The sequence below is a fragment of the Ochotona princeps genome, chromosome 13 (genome assembly GCF_030435755.1).
Source record: "Ochotona princeps isolate mOchPri1 chromosome 13, mOchPri1.hap1, whole genome shotgun sequence".
In the NCBI taxonomy this organism is placed as follows: Eukaryota; Metazoa; Chordata; class Mammalia; order Lagomorpha; family Ochotonidae; genus Ochotona; species Ochotona princeps.
The window spans coordinates 25,932,627-25,952,076 of NC_080844.1; the positions used below are offsets into that span (position 1 = coordinate 25,932,627).

A 19,450-nucleotide genomic window follows, 5' to 3' on the forward strand; every position below is an offset into this window, starting at 1 on the left:
AGATGCCTGAGTCTCAGATGGGGGTGTCTTAGTTCCATGGCCATCTCTGGTCCCTGAATCCAGTTTCATGCTGGTGGGAACCCCAGGGGTAGCAATGATGTTCAAGACTTCTGGTCATCCGTGTGGGAGACCTAACTTTCAACTTTAGCCTGGGCCTGCTGTAGCATTTGTGGGAATTGGGGTAGGGGAGGTGAACCTGTGGATAAGAAATCTTTCCTTCCGTCTGTCACTCTGCTTCTCAAAAAAAAAGGAATATATACATAAATATATAAATATTCATATGAATATATATTTATGTGTATAAATATATGTATATTTATGTGTTTGCTTCCTCAATTGTATACATATATTTACCCCTAAATATATATAATTTACTCCTGAAATAATCATAACTCAAAATACATGAAACAAAACAACATAGAATATTTAAATGAGTAATAGACATTTCAACAATTAAAGTTTTAAATATCCTGCTCTTGATAATTGATAGAATTGTAAATATAATCAATAAAACTATAGAAGATTTGAACAATACGATCACCAATTTTATGAAACTAATATTTCTAGAACATCCCATCCAACAATGAGTAAATACACATCCACCAGAAGCACACATGGAGGCCATATGATAAGCAATAAAATGCCTTCAGTACATTTTTAAAAACTAAAACAAGTTAGACTGCATTTTCACATTATCATGTTATTAAAATACAAATAGAAAATACACACAAGCTTGAGGAATCATATATTTGGAAATTAAACTGCTCACCTAAATATTCCATGAGTCAAGGAAGAAATCACAGGATAAATTAGAATATATTTTGAACAAGAAAAAAATATCAAGATTTATAGGATACTAATAAAGCAGTGATTGGGGGCAATGTTGCAGCTCTGGATGCCTACATTGGAAAAGTATAAAGGTCCCAAACCTATTATTTAAGTTTATATCTTCAGGATCAGCCAAAAAAAGTAAATAATTAAATCCAAAGAAAGCACAAGGAAAGAAAAATTAAACAGCAGAGCAAAAACCAGTGAAGAGCAAAACAGAGTAACAATAGAGTCAAATCAATAAAACCAAAACTTAGTTTTAAAGATTAATAAAGCTAATAATCCTGACCATACAAAGCCAACAACACTTGCCAACACCAAAAACAGCAGAAATATGTAAATTGTGAAGGTCAAGAATGTAGAAGGCGTTAGCAACACCATGGAAATTAACATGGTCATAAATAAAAATAATGGACAAATTCATGCCAAAAATTAGACAATTTAGATGAAATGATGAAATGGAAAAATTCCTAGTTATAAATATATAATCAAAACTGATTCAAAAGATAATAGAATTTCTAAATAGAATCATGAGAAATAATGATACTAAATTGATAATTTTTTTAAAAAACATCTTACCACAATGTCTTGACCCAGATGGTCCCCTAGGTGAAGTCTATAAAATATTTAAAGAAGAAATAATATCAGTACTATAATGAAAATAGGTAAGAAAATAAAGAGGGAATGAGCCCTGATATTTGATGAAAACAGCATCGCTATGAAATCAAAGCAAGGAAAAGTTACCATTGGAAAGGACCAACATGCTTCATGATCATAGGTATAATAATGAATACAAAGCTAGCAAACTGAATCCAGTAACATCTATAACAAATCAAAGTTTTTTCATAATCCTTAATGAACACAGGAAGCTTATTCCTTGAGACTAAAATGTCAATTCTTATTACTTCTATTTGACATGGAAGGTAGTTCTATCCAGTGATATAAGACACAAAATGTAGGCATGTGCCCCTTAGAAATAATTAAATTTATTCTTTATTTACAAATTGTATAATCATGTATGGTGAAAATACTATAGGACAGAAAAAATAGAACACATCAGAATGGGCACTTGGTACAAAGCCATATATAAGTGAATTATGTTTAGTATAGAAATATTAAAAGATAAGTATCAATATAATTGTAAAAACCTCAAAGTGAATCATTGCTTAGGAAAAACTAGTAAAAGCATTGCAAACCTATATACTAAAAATTGCAAAATGTTGCTGAGGTAAGCAAAGGACCTTCTAGGGGTAGGGAATGTCTGTCCTGAAGACTTTATAGGACCCTTGAAATAACTTGAGCTGACGCTGCCAATGCAAACTACAGCTGGGAATCAAAATTCAATAAGTCAATGGAAAGCCAACTTTTTAAGTTGATAATTTTGTATAAAGTTCACAAATGATGTTATGGATATCCAAATTGCCCTTGGCATATAAAAGGTTCCTCACTCTGGAAGGATATTTAATTTTCACAAATAGGAACTTAATAATTTAAGGATAACAGTTGTTGACAAAATGATTTTTAGACTCAATTCAGTTGCTATCAAAATCACAGCAAGGTTTTCTTTAGAATATTACAAGATAATTATAAAAATATGTGGAGTTGCAAACAATCTAGAATGACTGAAACATTAAAAAAAAAGGCTGGAAGTCTTATAGTACACGATTTCCAAGCTGAATATAAAATAATAGTAATCATGCTAGTGTAGTAACATGTAAAAAGCAATGGAATGTGATATAACGAGACTAAATCCCCTATGTCTGGGGTCAGCTGACTTCTGAGAAAGATGCCAAGGAAATTGAACAGGGAAGGAGTTCTTTCAACAAGTGGTGTTGGGTCAGTTAGTCCTCCTGGGACATGACGTAGTGCTGAGACAATGCCAAAATTAAAACCAAAATTGAAACCTTATCTCACAATATACATAACAATTAAGTAAAAATTAATTGAAAATCATTAATCAAAATTATTACATGAACCAAAAGGTTCCTTAAGAAAACTGAAGAGATATTTTAAATTTATGATTAGAAAATAGGTATGAAACTAAAAAGTATGATTGGTAAATTAAGAATTTATTTGGGTTTCATCCAAACTTTGTAAGAGTGTTCTTCAAAAACACTAGATTATAAAAATGGACAACAGGTGTTAATGTTGTGTAGTGAGTAAGGCCACTCCCTGTGAATGCAGGATCCCAAGTGGGCAGCAGTTCACATCCCAGTTGCTGCGTTTCCAATTCAGCTCTTGGCTAATGGCCTCAGAAAAGCAGCAGCAGATGACCCAAGAGCCTGGTGCCTGATAGCCACATGGGAGACCTGGACAAAGCTCCTGGATTCTGCCATTGTGGCCATCCAAGAGTGAACCAGTGGATGGAAGACCTCACTGTGTCTCTCCCGCCCCCCTCACTCTCTCGCTCTCTCACTCTCTCCTACTCTCTCTCACCTCTCTCTCTGACATTTAAGTAAATAAATTTTGAAAAAAAGGGGAAGTGGCAACAATCTGCATACCAAAAGAAAATATGACTTTATCAGATATATATATACATTTACATATCTGATAAAGGGCCTATATTCATAATACATAAATAACTCTTGTACAGTTAGACAGTAGCAGAATGGATTAAAGAAGAAGGTGTACAAGTTTGAACAGGCACTTTATAGAGGACATACATACATGATGATCAACAACAGACCATTAGAGATGAACAAGAAATGTGAATTAAAGTCACACTGAGCCATCACTACATGACTACTAGGGTGGCTATAATCAACAAGTGAATAAAAAGAGCGGGTAAATATTCATGAAGACATGGAGAAGACAGATTGTTGAAATACAAAATGCTACAGCTAGTTAAAAACCATTGACAGTTTCTTAAAAGTTAGGCATGTGGTTAGCCTAAAACCATTAATTCCATTCCTATTTTACTCTTAAAACAAGATAAATGAAAAAGCTATACACAAATTTTCATATTTCCCTCATTCTTAACAGTAAAAAAACAAAACAAAACAAGATGTAAGATACTCCACCTCTATCTACTACTGAACGGAGAAACAAAATGTTGTACAGATATTCAATGGGATATGAAGGTACTTCAGAAACTTCATGAAAAAGAGAATTTTAAAAATGAAAAATCCCTTCTATAATTCAGCTATTAAATGGAATCAACACATAAAATAGCATGGAGGAAAATCCAAAAGGAATCTGTTAGGTAAAAACATTAGATATAAAAGACTGCCTATGTTATAGTTCCATTTGCATGAGTTATCGAGAAAAGGAAACTCTGAAAGATAAAATGTACATTCATATCAACATTGCCTAAAGTTTGTGGTGGTAGTGACTACCATCTGGAAACAATCACAGACAATCCTTTTGAAGTGATGGGAATGTTCTAACCATGGATGATTGCACAAATCTACAATTTGTTAAATATCATGGAACTGTAGAATTACAATAGTTGGATGTTACGCTGTTTTAAACTGTAACTTGGTAAAGCTGTTAGGAAAAAAAATACAACACCATAAGAGTAATGAGTCTATGTATACTCATAATAATTATGTGGATGAATTTCATGTGGGTGAATGGAAGGCGATTCGTTTAAATTTTTAAGTCTTTGAAATTAACCAGACTACAGGAAAGAGATTTAGTCATCACTACAATGTAGATTTTTTGTAGATTTTCTTCTGAATCAGTCAGCTCCAAACAGAATAAAGTAGAAAAGATAATAAATTGACATTAGTAACAGACAATGTTGAGTAGACTACAATGAGATGACTTTGTTATTACAAGTAAATATCTTACTTCTGTCTGAGCCATATTCTTCTTGATTGTCCCTTGAGCTCAGAGTGGGAAGTTAGGTCCCCACATGGAGGGATTAAGGGTCTCCTTTTGAAAAATAAACATTTGCAATGCCAGTTCTTGAAGAACAGGTAGGACTTCAAACAGGAAATTGGCACTGAGAAGATGACATTCAGAAGAGAGAAAACTGGAGACTGTTTCTGTGTCTTGACTTTGAGACAGGGAACCAGTACTTGGATCCTGGAGGCACACAGGGATGGAGTAGAGCTTATGGAAGCTCACTGACACACTGCCGAAAATAAAAATGACTTAAGGTTGAGACAAGGAAGACTGAAAACAAATTTTCAAAACATAAGCTAGGACATTGCATTGGTATCTACAGGAAATTGTTTCCAGGACCCTGGTACATATTAAATTCTGCAAGTATGCAAGTCCTCTGCAAAAATGCCATAGCATTTACATATCACTGCTGTGTACTCTTCAATCTTTTGGAGATTACTTAACACAATAAAAATGACACATACATAAGTTGTTGTACCATGTTACTCAGGAGAAAACCTGTGTAGTTCAGTGTAGATGAAATTTTTTTTCAAACAGTGGTTAGCTCAATCTGTCCATGGATATGAAGGGATGGTTTCAGTTTGTTTGACCTAAATTGAACTTTTGTGCTTTTTGGTAGTGATGTGAATTGAAAAGTTTTTTAATTAAGTATGTTATGACACATTCAGATTAAGTTGTAGATAGAATAAGTTGGATATAGTTAAGTTTTCTTAAATTTTGGTGAATAGAAAGAACAGGACTGTGTGTCTTTTTGCATAACAGTTAAGGTTAGGGATTTAAATCTCATCCTTTGCTTCTGTCCCTGCCTAGAACAGTGCCTCGGGTTGATATTTATATGGCAATAGGTGAACGAAAGGAAGTTTTATTGTTTTCAAGGTGTTTAATTGGAATAAAAGCTGGGCAACTAAAACTTCATTCATTTATTAATACTGAATACTTATTAATAAACAGCTATAATTCTCTCTTGGTTCTGCTTATAGGTAGGACTATTAATAATCCGTTAAGATAACAGAGATTGACATTTCTTTAATATGACCTACCCCACAGGACGTAACAACAATGCCTCTTTTACTATCCTTTGGCCCTTTGCTTCCCCCTAGATATTTAACATATATAAGTTATCTTTTTATTGGTGTACACCAAACCACATTTGTATATTCAGGTTGAGGGGAGCTCTCAAATTTGGTGCATGCCCTACACCACTTCCTTCCTCAGAACCCAAACCATAAGACAAAAAACACTGAGCTCTCCCACCCTGTTCTGTACTCTTTTCTTCCTACACCCAGAACCCAGTGAAAAATGCAACGAGACTGGGGCTACAAACTTTTGTTAGGATAGGTCATTAACGCTTCCAGCAAAAAATATTAGCATCTTTGACTGCAGCATTAACAATTATGGGAAAAAACTAAGTCTCCTCTGGAGATATAACTTTATCATCAATATTGTTATGGAAATATTGTAATATATAAATGTTGTTGGACAATAGTCGTTTTAAGAGTAAAATATGAAAGGTTTAAACACCCCCCAAAAAAGGCTAGTTCTAGCCTTGACTTATCAAGACACTTTAATTTTTTCCTTTTATTTCTATTGTTTTAAATAAACAAATTTGAATGTAAAATCGTGTGTGTGTGTGTGTGTGTGTGTGTGTGTATCCCTGTCATTGCAGATATTTAATGCTTTTATATTCTCAGTCATGATTCTACATGTTTTTCTTCTAACTACATTATTTTAATTTTCTTAAATATTTAAGAATATTTAAGATATTAAATGTTTAATTTCTTAAAAATATTTAATTTCTTAAATATTTAAAAATATTTAATATTGTACATGCAGGATATAAATCATCAATCTAATATAAAGTATTATAACTGCAAAAATGAAATCAGTGCTTTAAAGACAATGGGTCAATTTAGACTGAGTAATTTTTGAAATAATCTGTCAACTCAGTAAGCTAAAAGAAAAATTAGTATTAGTGAAATAGGAACTGATCTTATAAAGATAACCCTCAATTATAAATGTTATTTGTGTTGTAACTGAGATATTGAATTTAATCAGTTAATTAGTATATTTGCTCAGCTTTATGTTTTATTGTTTGAGAATTACAGCATAAAGTAAACTTTAGCATTAAAAACCAGCCTCATTCCAATTTATTTTTATAGCACAGTGCAGAACAACTCAAGCTTAAAGTACATTTTGGAACTGAGACTTAAATCCCAAATGGTAAGAAAGCAGTTCCATAAACAGATGTGATCATGGATTCTGAGTTTATTTGCTTGTGGCAAAAATAAAAGTACCAATTCAATAAGTTTTAATTTATAGGTATCTACACCAGAAAGCCTTTGGGCACGTGAAACAAAACTGGCTGAAAATGAAATTTAGCAAAATAAAACGTTATCTACCATTCCCACCAGGGAATGCACATTTCCCAACTGGCAAGGGGAGAGATTTCTCCACATCTCCTCTAATCCCTGTCTTGGAGTTCTGCCCATACAATGGTCGAGAAGATAACTGTGTGATTGGTTGTGCTTCTGACATTTTGGATTGTGAAAGAAAATCTGGGGATGACCATTCTACCCAAGGAAGTTTTCAGATGATATCATTGCCACCAGATCTGTGGTCATGCACATGAGCAGAGATTTTTCTCTCATTTCTCACTCAAATACCATGTGTCTCTAACAGAAACCGCCTTCCTAGATGAGTTCAAATATGAAGATGGTGCTGGTTTCTACGACACATAACAACAAAGTCTATGACTCTTTAACAATAGAATATCTGTCATATATTAATAATTCCATTCATTTAGAATGTAAATAACAGAACCAGGAGACAAATGCAAGGTCCTGTCTTACAAGTGAATAGTCAACTTACCTCACACTTTCTATGTCAAGAGTCTCACTTGTGAATTCCAGGATGTCAGCAGCCGTCCCCACAAACATAAGGAGAAGTTGTGAGAGTTGGTCTCGAGTGATCTCTCCTCCAATGGGGAGGAGCCATCTTCCAATAATTAACAGTAGTAGGAATGTCTGATGGAGTCCCAAAGTCCAAGCCTTCTCACATACTGCAGATAGGTTAGTTACAAAAACTCTGGCCTGTTAAACAGAAATGTCACACAGACACAAAGATTATGAGCTACCACCTTGGAGAGAAATATCTACTTTACCATGGCTCATTTACTGAAGAAAGAAAGTCACAGCCCTTTCAGCAACACTCAAAAACAAAAGACTAATGTGATTCATTAGATGGGGCTGTCTTATAACTATCACATGGTTTAAATCTTACAGTTGCTAATAAGATTTTACAATAGTTGAGTATTTTTCATGTTGTATACTGTAATAGTATAGCAAAATCTTATAAATTTCATACTGAAACTACAAAAGATTATATTTTATATATTTTAAATCTGAATATGCACATTTGAGAATGGTTTTGTAATGGCACAGAGCTTCCTTTTTGATCATTATTGCTTTAGAAATCTATTGTAGCCAACCAGTAATAAACACGTAACAATGTGTATCCCTTACATAAGTGTAAAGAAAGAGAATCACTGTGTGGTTAGTTTTACTCTGATACTTAACATATCCTGATATTATTCAATATTCTTTCAACTAGAAAGTAAATTTTGATCTACCTATATTCAGGAACTTTGACAAAAATTTATGTCCCATTCATGGCTGGATGACGTCTTTTGCTCAGTTATTTTCTAAATAAATTCAAAAGTAATATCGCTGCTATAGAGATTTCCTAAAGACTGTCATAAGTTAACTCTCATATGGATAAAATATTGATTTCAATTTACTTATAAAAGTTATTTAACTCTTTCTCTGAAAGCTATACCTGTTTATTACTTGACAATATTAAATGTACAAGAGAAAAAGTCAGAAGTAGATGCTAACATCATTGTAACTCTGTATGAAGATAATATCTAATTTGCATCAAATCTCTTTATTTCTTCCATAAACAACAAATAAATCATGTAGAATTCATCCAGGAATTACATTGGTAGAGTAACTATTAAGGATATTAATAGGATAAAATATTAATATTTAGTTGTCAGATAAAAAATAGAGAAGGGAGGCTAAGAAATTTTCCCAAAGTAATGTAGGTAAGTTTTATTTGTAGCTTGAATTATATAAATGCAGGGTTTTAAAAAAGATTTATTTATTCTTATTTTGAAAGGCAAAGTTACAGAGAGAGGAGAGGTCACTGAGTCACTCCCCAGTAGGCCACAATGGCAGGATGTAGGCTAGTCCAAAGGAGCTAGAAGCTTTCTCTACTTCTCTCATGTGGGTGCTGTGCCAGGAGCATTAACAGGGAGCTGAATTGGAAGTTGAGCAGCCTGGACTTGAATTGTTTCCATATGGGATCTGGGCTCAACAGGTAGATGCTTAGCTTGCTGTGCCATGGTGCTGGCATGATTCAATTGTAGTAAACCTCACAGAATCAATGGTCTGTCTTATTGTGAACAGTATGTTGTGAAATGGCAATACAGTTGGGAAAAGATAGTGTCCAGAAATAATGCTGGAATATCCACGTACAAAAATATGAACCTATTAGCCTTCAGAAAGGTTAAGTATAGAAGTCTTAAACAGGGAGAAAAGAAATCTCAGAACCTATGGGACTGTATCGTAAAATTAAAAAAAAAAAAAAGTCCTAAACAATAACCTTGGAGAAAATCTACATTACCTCATTTGATGACATTTTAGATGCTGCACCAAAGGCACATTTCATGAAAGAAAGAATTATTGGCTGGGATTCATTAAAATTAAAAATAGAACTTTCTGTTTATAAAAGATGACATTAAAAAAGCACAGCACAAGCACAGTGTAAGAAAATAGATGTGAAAGACATACATCTCATAAGTGATCCCAAGTACACAAAGAACCCTTATAATTTGATAAGTAAACAACTTGATTTAAAAGATATCTGGATCAAAGACCTTAACAGATATCTTACTAAAGAAGATGATAAATAAATGTATAAGGAGACGTAATATTCTTATCATATGCCATATCATTACTTATTGGATGGCCAAAATCCTGAACGCTGACAATTCCATATACTGGGAGAATGTGGAACAGCAGGAACTCATTCATTGCTGGTAAAACTGCAGAAAGTATAACCACTCTGCAAGACGGTTTGCCCATTGCTTACAAAATTAGCCATGTGTTGTCCTATGATCCAGCAAGTGTGCCCTCCTTGGTTTTACTCAAAGGAGAAAACTTATGTCGGCACAAAACTTGCCTTAGAATGTTATAGACAATTTATTCATATTTTCCAAAACTTAAAAACAGTCAAGATGCTTTCGGAAATTGCATGGATAATAAAACAGGCAATGGAATGTTGTTTAGCATTAAAAAGAACCATCCAGCCATGAAAATATACATGGGAACATATTACCATGGGAAAGAAGATAAGGATAGGACATTCTGGAAAAGGCCAAACCATGTGGACAAAAACAACACTGACTACTCAAGAGTGCATGTTTGTGACAGTAGAAATACTCCACATGGCACTATAATGATAGATATACATCATTTTACATTTGTCTGAACCGAGGAATGAACACTAATGTTAACCATGTTCTTTACATGTTGGTGTGTTTATATAGTTTCATTAATCAACACAGACATAGCACTCTAATGCAGGGTACTATTGGAGGAGGCTGCATTTGTGTGGAGGCAGGAGAATATAGGATATCTATGTATCTTTGTCTCAATTTTGCTGTTAACCAAAACTTCTCTAAAAAATAACATGCTACAATTTTATACATATATGATATAATATGATATAATATGATATATGTATATATATATCAGATTCCAATTCTTTCATTACAGCATTCTTTTATGTGTCTGTCTTTGTTTTCTTGTTGTCAGATCTAAATGTTCCTAATACTGCCAATAAAATACATTTATGTACTTGTAATTATTATACATGTGAAAATGTTCAGTAGTGCATAAAAATGTTATTTTGTGAATTTCTAAGGCAAACAATTAACCAATAACCAATTTCTTAGAAGGACTGAGTTGAGAGATATGTGTTGTGTTACCCTCACCAAGTCCCCGATTTGTGTGTCTTCTAATGCATGTGGGAAAAGCTCTCACCGATTCAATGAGATCTTCGGCTCCGTGGATTTGCTTCCTGGAGATCAATGTTTGATTGTAGTCTTCTTTGCTGCTGCTATTCTGTGACATTTCTCCAGATTGAACAGGGCAATGCTAAGATTTGGAAAAACAAAGTAAACCCCAAACCACTGTAATATAGGTTTAAAACAGCTTCAGTCTATCCAACTGATCATGAGCCGATATGTAGTTCATACAATATGCATAAATATTTGAAAGTTTAAATATGATAGCCTTGAAACACCTTTAAATTAATATGAGAAGAGTGTCAGCTGTAAATGTCTTATGGTTACAAAGACATCTATTAGATACAAGAGGGTAAGGGTTATTGTAGAGGGCAGTAGAACTTAAGAATTAATAAATGTTTTTCTCCCAAACCTTGGAACAGCCATAACAAAGCAACAACCAGTAACAACAATAAACATGTAGTGTCCTTGTCAAAACACTTATTTAATAAATTTCTTTCTTATCCAGAAACCTCTTACCTAAATTACAACTTTTCTATAATTCAGTTATTTTCAATCTTGCCTGTCAAGCACCAAAGCAAGCAGAAAAATTAACATACTGAATGCTATATGTGTGTGTGTGTGTATGTATATGTGTATATTATAATGTCACTTCAGAAGTCAACTTAAATTTGTGGAAAATTTGACAATTGATCTAAAAGAAGTGCCTTTTGCCCCCTGCCCATTTCTTGGTTGTGTATATGTTCATGCAAGTTAACAGTACATTTTTATCCAACCAGCTGCTGATAATTTGAGGTAGAAAAAGACAAGGACTAGAACATTAGAGAGAAAAAGTGTGGCTCTTAAAATGTCAATGTAGACAATGCCTATTTTACAAACGGTGTTTCAAAAAAGGTTGAAGCATTTTTTAAAACATGGGTAGTACTAACGTATATTAAACACAAATACACAGAAATACAAAGCCAGTACTATCATTATCAAACAGTCACAATCACACTTTTGTTTTATACAGAAGCAATTTTTTTAAAAAGCTAAAGCTGTAAGAAATGTTTTTCCTTATTTTACAATTTTATCATTTTATGAGCTACTTGAAAAATCATAAAAGATAGTCTGCCAAGAAACTATTTGTATCCATCCAAATAACTAGTGTTATGGGTAAAATGACAAGAATAATTAATAAAAATGGCTACATGCCCTATCTGTAGGGGCAAATTACAGCTGTTTGCACACATTGTGTGCGTGTGTGTATGTATGTGTGCATATTCAGCTAAGGCTCAGGAAAAACAGAATGAAAATAAAACATTAAATGTTTGTACAAAGCACAGATCCTCATTGCGGGGTAGTTTTATCACTCCTTTCTTAGTACGAGATAATGAATAGGGCACCCCTGACCATTTTGTCTGCAACCACAAAACAATGTGGTAAAAATGGTGGGCACTGGGTGAGCTTTAATGCAGCAAAGAGGCTGCAGGGACACGTGTAATCCATATCAGAGCGCCTGGGCTTAGGTCCCAGCTCTACTTCTCGTTCCAACTTCCTGCCAAGGCACACACTGGGTGGTAGCAGAGGAAAGCTGGAGTTGTTGGATTCTTACCACATCCATGAAAGTTCCTGGCTCCTGGCTACAGTGTGGTTCAGCTCTGGAAAGTGTGAGGACCTACTGGTTGCAGACATTGTGAGAATGAAGACCATTCTCTATCTCACTTTGTTTCTATGCATCTCTGCCTTTCAAAAAGAAATGGTGACTTGGATGTGTTTCTCACATCACTCTCTCTAAAAATTCTAAAAACACCTTGCTTTTTAAAAAAAATAATTGCTTGTAGTGTATGATAACTTGCAGGCAAACATCCTACTAGCCAGTGTGATAAAGACTTATGTAAATTCCTCTCCAAGTTTGTTATTCTGTTTGTTACGATGGATGTGACTTTTTTTAAGTGTCAAGTACAACTTCATTGTAGTCCACAATGAAGAAGTGATTTGACTGCTAAAACTTGACCTAACTTGCACTGTTTCTTCAGTGATTCTGCTGACATTCAGCATCGTACAGGTGATCCCATGTCCTTGGTCTGAATCCTAGCATGCTATTTTTTCATGAGCTAGGTTGTTAAAACTCATATTAGCATGAAAAATATTCCTTTGAATCCAGGCTGGCTGCAATATCATGAAGTGTAAGACACTGTTGTTACTTTAATTGTGCCACTGTACAAAGAGTTGTGACAAGGGGGCTAACATCACAATTGTTGTTGTTATAAACATTTTTTAAAGTAAGTAGATATTGCCAGATTCAAGAATTCAGGTATCAAACTGGTCATACAGAGAGATGCCTTCATGAAATAGGCCATGGCATTTTCCTTTTAAAAGTCATATGTGAGACGTTTAGGATGTAAACAGAAAATGGAAAAAGAAAATTAAATTACTTTTTTTCAGCTTAACTTACAAACTCTGTAAAACGTATTATTGAGAAAGGCTATGTGGCTTAGTGAAATAGGCATTTCATTACATTGTGAGTGCCAGCACTGTTATTGATTAGCCATGTGGCCTTAGGAAAATTACTTAACCTTTCTGAGCCACAGGGTCCTTTTTTATAAAATAGAAATGTATGCACTGTGCCTAACTCATGGAGTTGCTGTGAGAAATGTAACAGAAAACTCTCAAAAGAATGAGAGACAAAAAGTGACTGCTATCACAACCAAACTTTCCGAAGTGAGCTGTTTGTTGTTTCTCCATTCTAGCTGTCTTATGTATCTGAATGCAATTCGCATACTTTTTTTTGTCTCTCTTACATTTTCTACTTCTGTCTCTGTTCACTCTGACCAATTCAATCTCTGGGCACTCATTTTAATTCTCAGTGTCAGATCCATTACTACTGAAGGTTCAATTTCCTTTGTAGTATGAAAATTAAAGAGGTACTGCCTTTGGCTCAAAAATCCTTTTTTTTTTTGTTAAAAAAGAGCTTTTGGTTGCATGCTATTTGTTGTAATGGGATTTGACCTGTGTGTCAATTAACTGTGCAATGCATTTATACTAAAAATGCATTTGGGGAAATGAATTGTTATTGTGGATGATAGCTGTGTCATAGAATTGGTGGTGAAGGAAAAAATTGATTCAAATCACAAGAGCTTATTTCCATATCCCTGAAAGTAGTAGGTAGTAAAGAGATTGAAGTAGTTTTTTAACTCATTATGGTGCTCTTGGAAAAAAAAAAACTGTGATAACTCAAACCAACCAATCTATAGATACAAAAAAATTTTTGCTTCAGACATAGTCAATCACTTTAATGTTTTTAACAAAAGAGATCTAAGGAAGAAAAATGCTGTGTTTGTGCTTATGCTAGTGGGGTTTTCTTGTGAATTTCTTCAAAGACTACAAAGCTAAATTCCCCTATTTGTGCTTAAAATTTGGAGCTAGCATTTTTCAGATAAGGTTATATATTGGATATTTAAGCCTATTATAATATTACTGACTATAGCAAAGAGATTTCTATATAGCTATGCTATGTTGACACATATCTTGCTTAAAGCATTTTATTAGTTAAGGTGTCAAAATATATCCTACCAGGCCCTGCACGGTAGCCTAGTGGCGAAAGTCCTTGCCTTGCATGCACTGAGATCCCATATAGGCACCAATTCTACTCCCGGCAGTCCTGCTTCCTTTCCAGCTTCCTACTTGTGGCCTGGGACTAAGGGAGGGAGCGTTGTGAATAAGATCTGTATTACAGGGGCTGGCCTTGTGACACAAGGGGTTAAGCTGATGCTTTCAATGCCAGCATACCATACCAGAACATTGATTGAGTCACGAGTCCAGGATAGAGTTCCTGGCTCTTGGTTTTGACATGACCCGGCACTGGTTATTATAGTCATTTAGGTAGTGAGCAAGTGGATTGAAAATCTGTGTGTGTGTGTGTCTTTCTCTCTTTCTCTATTCTCCTGTTCCTGATATCTTCGCTTTAAATAAATAAATGAATCTTTTAAACATATATGTAATGAAAAATATTAATTAATATGTAATCTTAATTATTAAATGCATGCAATATTCTTATTGATAGATTCACTTTGTCTTAATGATAGTTTCTTATTTGATGCTTAATAACTCCATTAAGAAGCACATTATTGAAATCAATCAGATCGTACTGCACAAGTAGTTTATTGCTGAATGTTCCAATTTTCCACTTCTTAAAATGAAGTACCTGAGTTCCATGATGCACTTCAAGAAGCCACAATGATGGAACAATGCTAATCAAATATAAAAATATGGCTGGAGAAAACCTGTGAAAGAGGAGGAAAAAGATAGTTCAGTTTTAACAATAATAATTTTAAGGAAAGGAAACAGTTGCACATACTCTGACCACGTTGAGTAGAATCTTTTTTAATTTAAATGTTTATTTCAGTAAGGAAAAAGCAATATGCTATTTCTGCCATATGGATTATAGAAAAACAAAGTAACTACAAAAGGCTTTAGCAACTGTCATTCCCACTGAATTTCTAATCCAATTAATAGATGTTAATTTTAATATGCTTTAATGGTATACTGCCAATTAGTTCCAACCACAACACTGGATGTTTGTGTTTTATATGACTTTAAAAAAATGCACAAATACAGTAATAGTAAATATACTTGGGATTTTTTTTCAACATTGCAGTTTTACAAATATTGGTTACATGTTTTAACATTATCCTGCAATTTTGAGAGCAATAATAACATCCTTCTAGAACGCAAGAATGAAGAATGACAACTCTGTATTCGTTTTATGCAGGTTTGCTAAGCACGTAAAACAAAAATACAAACAATAGCTTCAAGGTCTGGCACTTTTTAAAAGCCTCCTTATATTCATTGTTTTCCAACTCAGAATTCAGGAGAAAATTTAAAGTGTGGGATTTGTAGGCAGAGTCATGAGGGTTCAAATGCCAGTTCTGCCGCTGACCTCTCAATTTGCCATTGGGATGATCACTGGTCAGTCATTTCATATTGCCATACGAAATATTACAGATTTTGTGGCTTCCACCAATGAAAGTTACTTTCTCATAGTGCCAGTATGGAGGAGGGCTGATTTGGTGCCTGTGTGGTTGGGCTCTGGAGAAGGCCTCTTCCTGACTGGCTGACAGTGTCTTCTCCTCGTCTCCTCATGCAGACTCTCCTTGGTGGATTACAGAGAGACCTCTGTTCCTCAAAAGCCCAGCAGTGTTATTGCATGAGGACTAGATATAATCTGAATTACCAAAATAATTCCAAATCTTGCACATTGGGGTTAAGACTTATTAACAATAATAGACAGTAGATGATGGTTCAAGTGGTTAGGCCCCTGCCACCAGTACGGCAGACTGAGTCTGGCACTCAATGAGGAAGTGAATCAAGCAGTTAGAAGAGTTTATTCCTTTCAATGCCTTTCAAGCAGAATAAGCAGATAAACATTAAAATATACTTTTAGTATACATATATGACAATTTAAAATGACTTTGGAAATGTAAATTTTGATTGCTTCATAACCAGAATGCTTTGAAATAAAATATCATGAAAATTATGTTATTATAATAGAGGGGACAAAAGTCAGCAAACATAATGACAAGTAAAAATTAAGAATGCAGTCTAAACCTTTCTTAATTTATTTTTTAAATTCTGGGGAGAGGAAGGAAGAAAAGATAAAAGAAATAGAGGTCTTTAAAATCAATTTTTAATATAGATGCTTTCCCTGCAGAAACCAATTTGAAAACAAAAGGTTATAGGTTATGATATTACCAAAATCTGACTGTCAAGATGACTGGGCTATGGAGAAATACCAGAAAACTCAGTTCTGCATGCTCTTAAATAAGAAAGACAATTAACTGCTTGACCTTATGTATCAAAGGAAAGATCAAGAGAGATTGTTTCCTATTTGAAATTAAGATGGAAGTGAATTCAAGTCTGAGAAACAATTGAGATATTTAAATTTTTGTTTGTACATATAAGATATTATCTGGAATTCAACTTTATTGAATACTTCAGAATTAGATTTGAAATTAATTCTCAATTAGTTGTTATTTAAGAACAATAATCCAAGGAAAATAAAGACTGAATGAATATATATTTTCCCTCTTGGAAGAGATTAAGCATAAAATGAACAATACTCTTCACATCTGCTATAATTGGAAAAATATTAAGCCACTTCATTGTACAAAAGTACTTCAGAGTGTCTGTGGAAAATGGCTCTAAAAGATAAATCTTTGGCACAAAATATTTTGAAATCCATGCATTTTTTTCTTAATGTCCATTTTGCATGAACTTTTTGAAGTATTTTCTCTAATTAGGAAACTGATTATGTAAAAAATTAAGCAGTGAAACTTTAAGTATCAAGATTTTCTGTGTTGTATAACATAGAAAACATAAACTTCATTATCTGATACTCCATTGTATCATACTGAGCAACTCAGCATTCCAACTTGGTGTTATGTAGAAAACAAAATGTTTAAGAAATATTCTCTTAACTTTAATCTGTCTTCTTGAGACTCATTTGATACAAGGGGAAAAAGAGGTAGAAGATTAAATTATATTGTGGGCCCAAGATTTATCTATCTATCTATCTATCCATTTATCTTCCTAGATATACTGAAGACACACACACACACACACACACACACACACACACACACACACACACAGATGTACAAGATCATAGCCTTGTTCGACTAGGAGCCTGTGTTGAGAACAACATGCCTTGACATGGATTTAGCTTGTGGGGTAAGATGTCAGCTGGCATGCAGAGTACCTGGCTTCCATCCCCGGTTCTAATTCCTGATTCTGGGTTTCTAAAGATGAGTAGACTGAGAAGTAGTGGTATGGCTCAAATTCTTGGGTTCCTTAACTGGACTGAAGTCCCTAGTTCTAGCTTCAGCTGGGCCAGTATGACCTTGTTTGGGTATTTGGTGAGTGAATCAGTTAATGAATCAGCTCTCTTTTTCTTTCCCAATAAATATTAAAAAGAAAAAGAAGAACCCGACAGGTTCTAAAAGGGCTTTTGAGTAAATAATCTCCCCAAACTGTTAACGCTTGTGTTGAAATACTAGTTTCTTACATGTATCAACATGTACTAACACTCTTTCTGTATTTTTTTTCTGAGAGGCAAAAAAAAAATAGTAAGAGTGAACCCCAATCCACTGGCTCACCCCCACATACATGCAACATTGTTCTGGGAGTGAAACTAGGATTTGGGAACTCAATCCAAGTTTTCCATGTGTTTATCAGGGACCCAGTTACTTGAATAATCACTGCTACCTCCTAGAGTCTGTATTGACAGAAAGCTACAGTCTTAGCAGGCATTTGGCACAGTAGTTAAGCCATTGCTAATAATACCCCATTCCATATTGGAATTCCTGATTCTAGCCCCTGCTACTCTTCTTTTGATCCAGCTCCTTGCTAATGCACATCTTGAGAGATAATACATGATAGTAGAAATACTTGGGTCCTTGTCACCCATGTAGAAATCCCAGAGTTCTAGGCTCCTAGCTTCACCTGGAATAGCCACCCTGAGGTGAGACATAGGTTCCTTAACCCAAGTCTTAGCTGGTACACCAAACTCCTCCAATCCCCATCACAAATCCCTGCAAACACCATCATCATCTGTATCTCAAGGACTCAACAGGAACAACTCATTATCCTTATTTTGATCATAAGCCAGTACATGCTATAGTTTCATAGTTATATGTATATAAAATTTGCATGGCTAATATTAATTATTTGAAGCCATATCCTGGATTTCATCTCTTTCCACTCTTTCATCTCTCTCCAGTTGTGTTAGGATCTTATGAAATCTTCAAGTAAGACTTATAATGCAAGCAGTTAAATGTTTGTATCTGAAATTATTAATATAGAAAGGACTAAAGAAATGGAAATGAAGCATACACCATGGGTGTCTACAAGAACCTTTTATTTAAAGAAATCACATAATATGCTTTCTGAGCTGTAAATTTTATAAACTTAAAAAATCCAGACTTGAAGACTGATCTTCTAACCATTCATCTTTGCAAACTCAGTATCTTTCTTGAGATTCAAAGAAATCTTGAGATTCATCTGTAAATACTGCTTCCTGTTGTGGTTCTGAGCACTAAAGGAGACAGTGCTTGCCATGTGACTGACATAGTAAGTGCTTGAGAAACTCATTTTTTGTTTCGCCTAAGTTCAACTGATTTTATATAGATGGTATCCATATTTGCAGAAAACACAGAGAATATAATTCTAGAAGACTTTTTCCTCAAATTTTAATTTTCATAATTTATAATTATATAGGTCAATATGTAGTGTTACTATATATTAATTTGATATCATTTCATTGTTGTTTCCTAGCAATCTGAATACTACAAGTACAGAAGTACAAATACCTGCTGATAATTCTACTCTTTGTTTCTTCCAGATTGTCTAATATTTGTAGGTTCTCCACAAACATTTAGTGATTCAGTAAGGGTCTACTTCATTAATAGCTTTAACTTTCTTGATGCTGGTTCTGTTTTGATAGAAATCTCATCTTGGAATATTATTGTTTGGTTTTTATTGAAAACTTTACTGAAGGGAATTCATTTAATATGGTACTGTTCCCACCAAAGACTTAACCTTTCATGTGACATTATAAGTATTAATTAGTATTTTGAAGGTTGTTGCAATATCCTTGATTATGTTGCCAACGGTATGCATTTTCAGAACTAAAGAGAATATGAACAT

The 19,450-nt window shown here is 34.1% G+C and overlaps 1 protein-coding gene across 1 annotated transcript in view; it reads right to left on the bottom strand.

Moving 5' to 3' along the window:
* The window catches only part of TMEM26 (transmembrane protein 26), a 42,460-nt gene that overhangs the window by 12,487 nt on the left and 10,523 nt on the right, over positions 1–19,450 (bottom strand). Inside the window, exons 2-4 of the mRNA XM_004583579.2 lie at positions 14,952–15,030; positions 10,782–10,895; positions 7,546–7,766 (exon numbers count right to left, since the gene is read on the bottom strand). Coding sequence (XP_004583636.2) covers positions 7,546–7,766; positions 10,782–10,895; positions 14,952–15,030 — 414 coding nt within the window. The remainder of the gene's footprint in view (positions 1–7,545; positions 7,767–10,781; positions 10,896–14,951; positions 15,031–19,450) is intronic.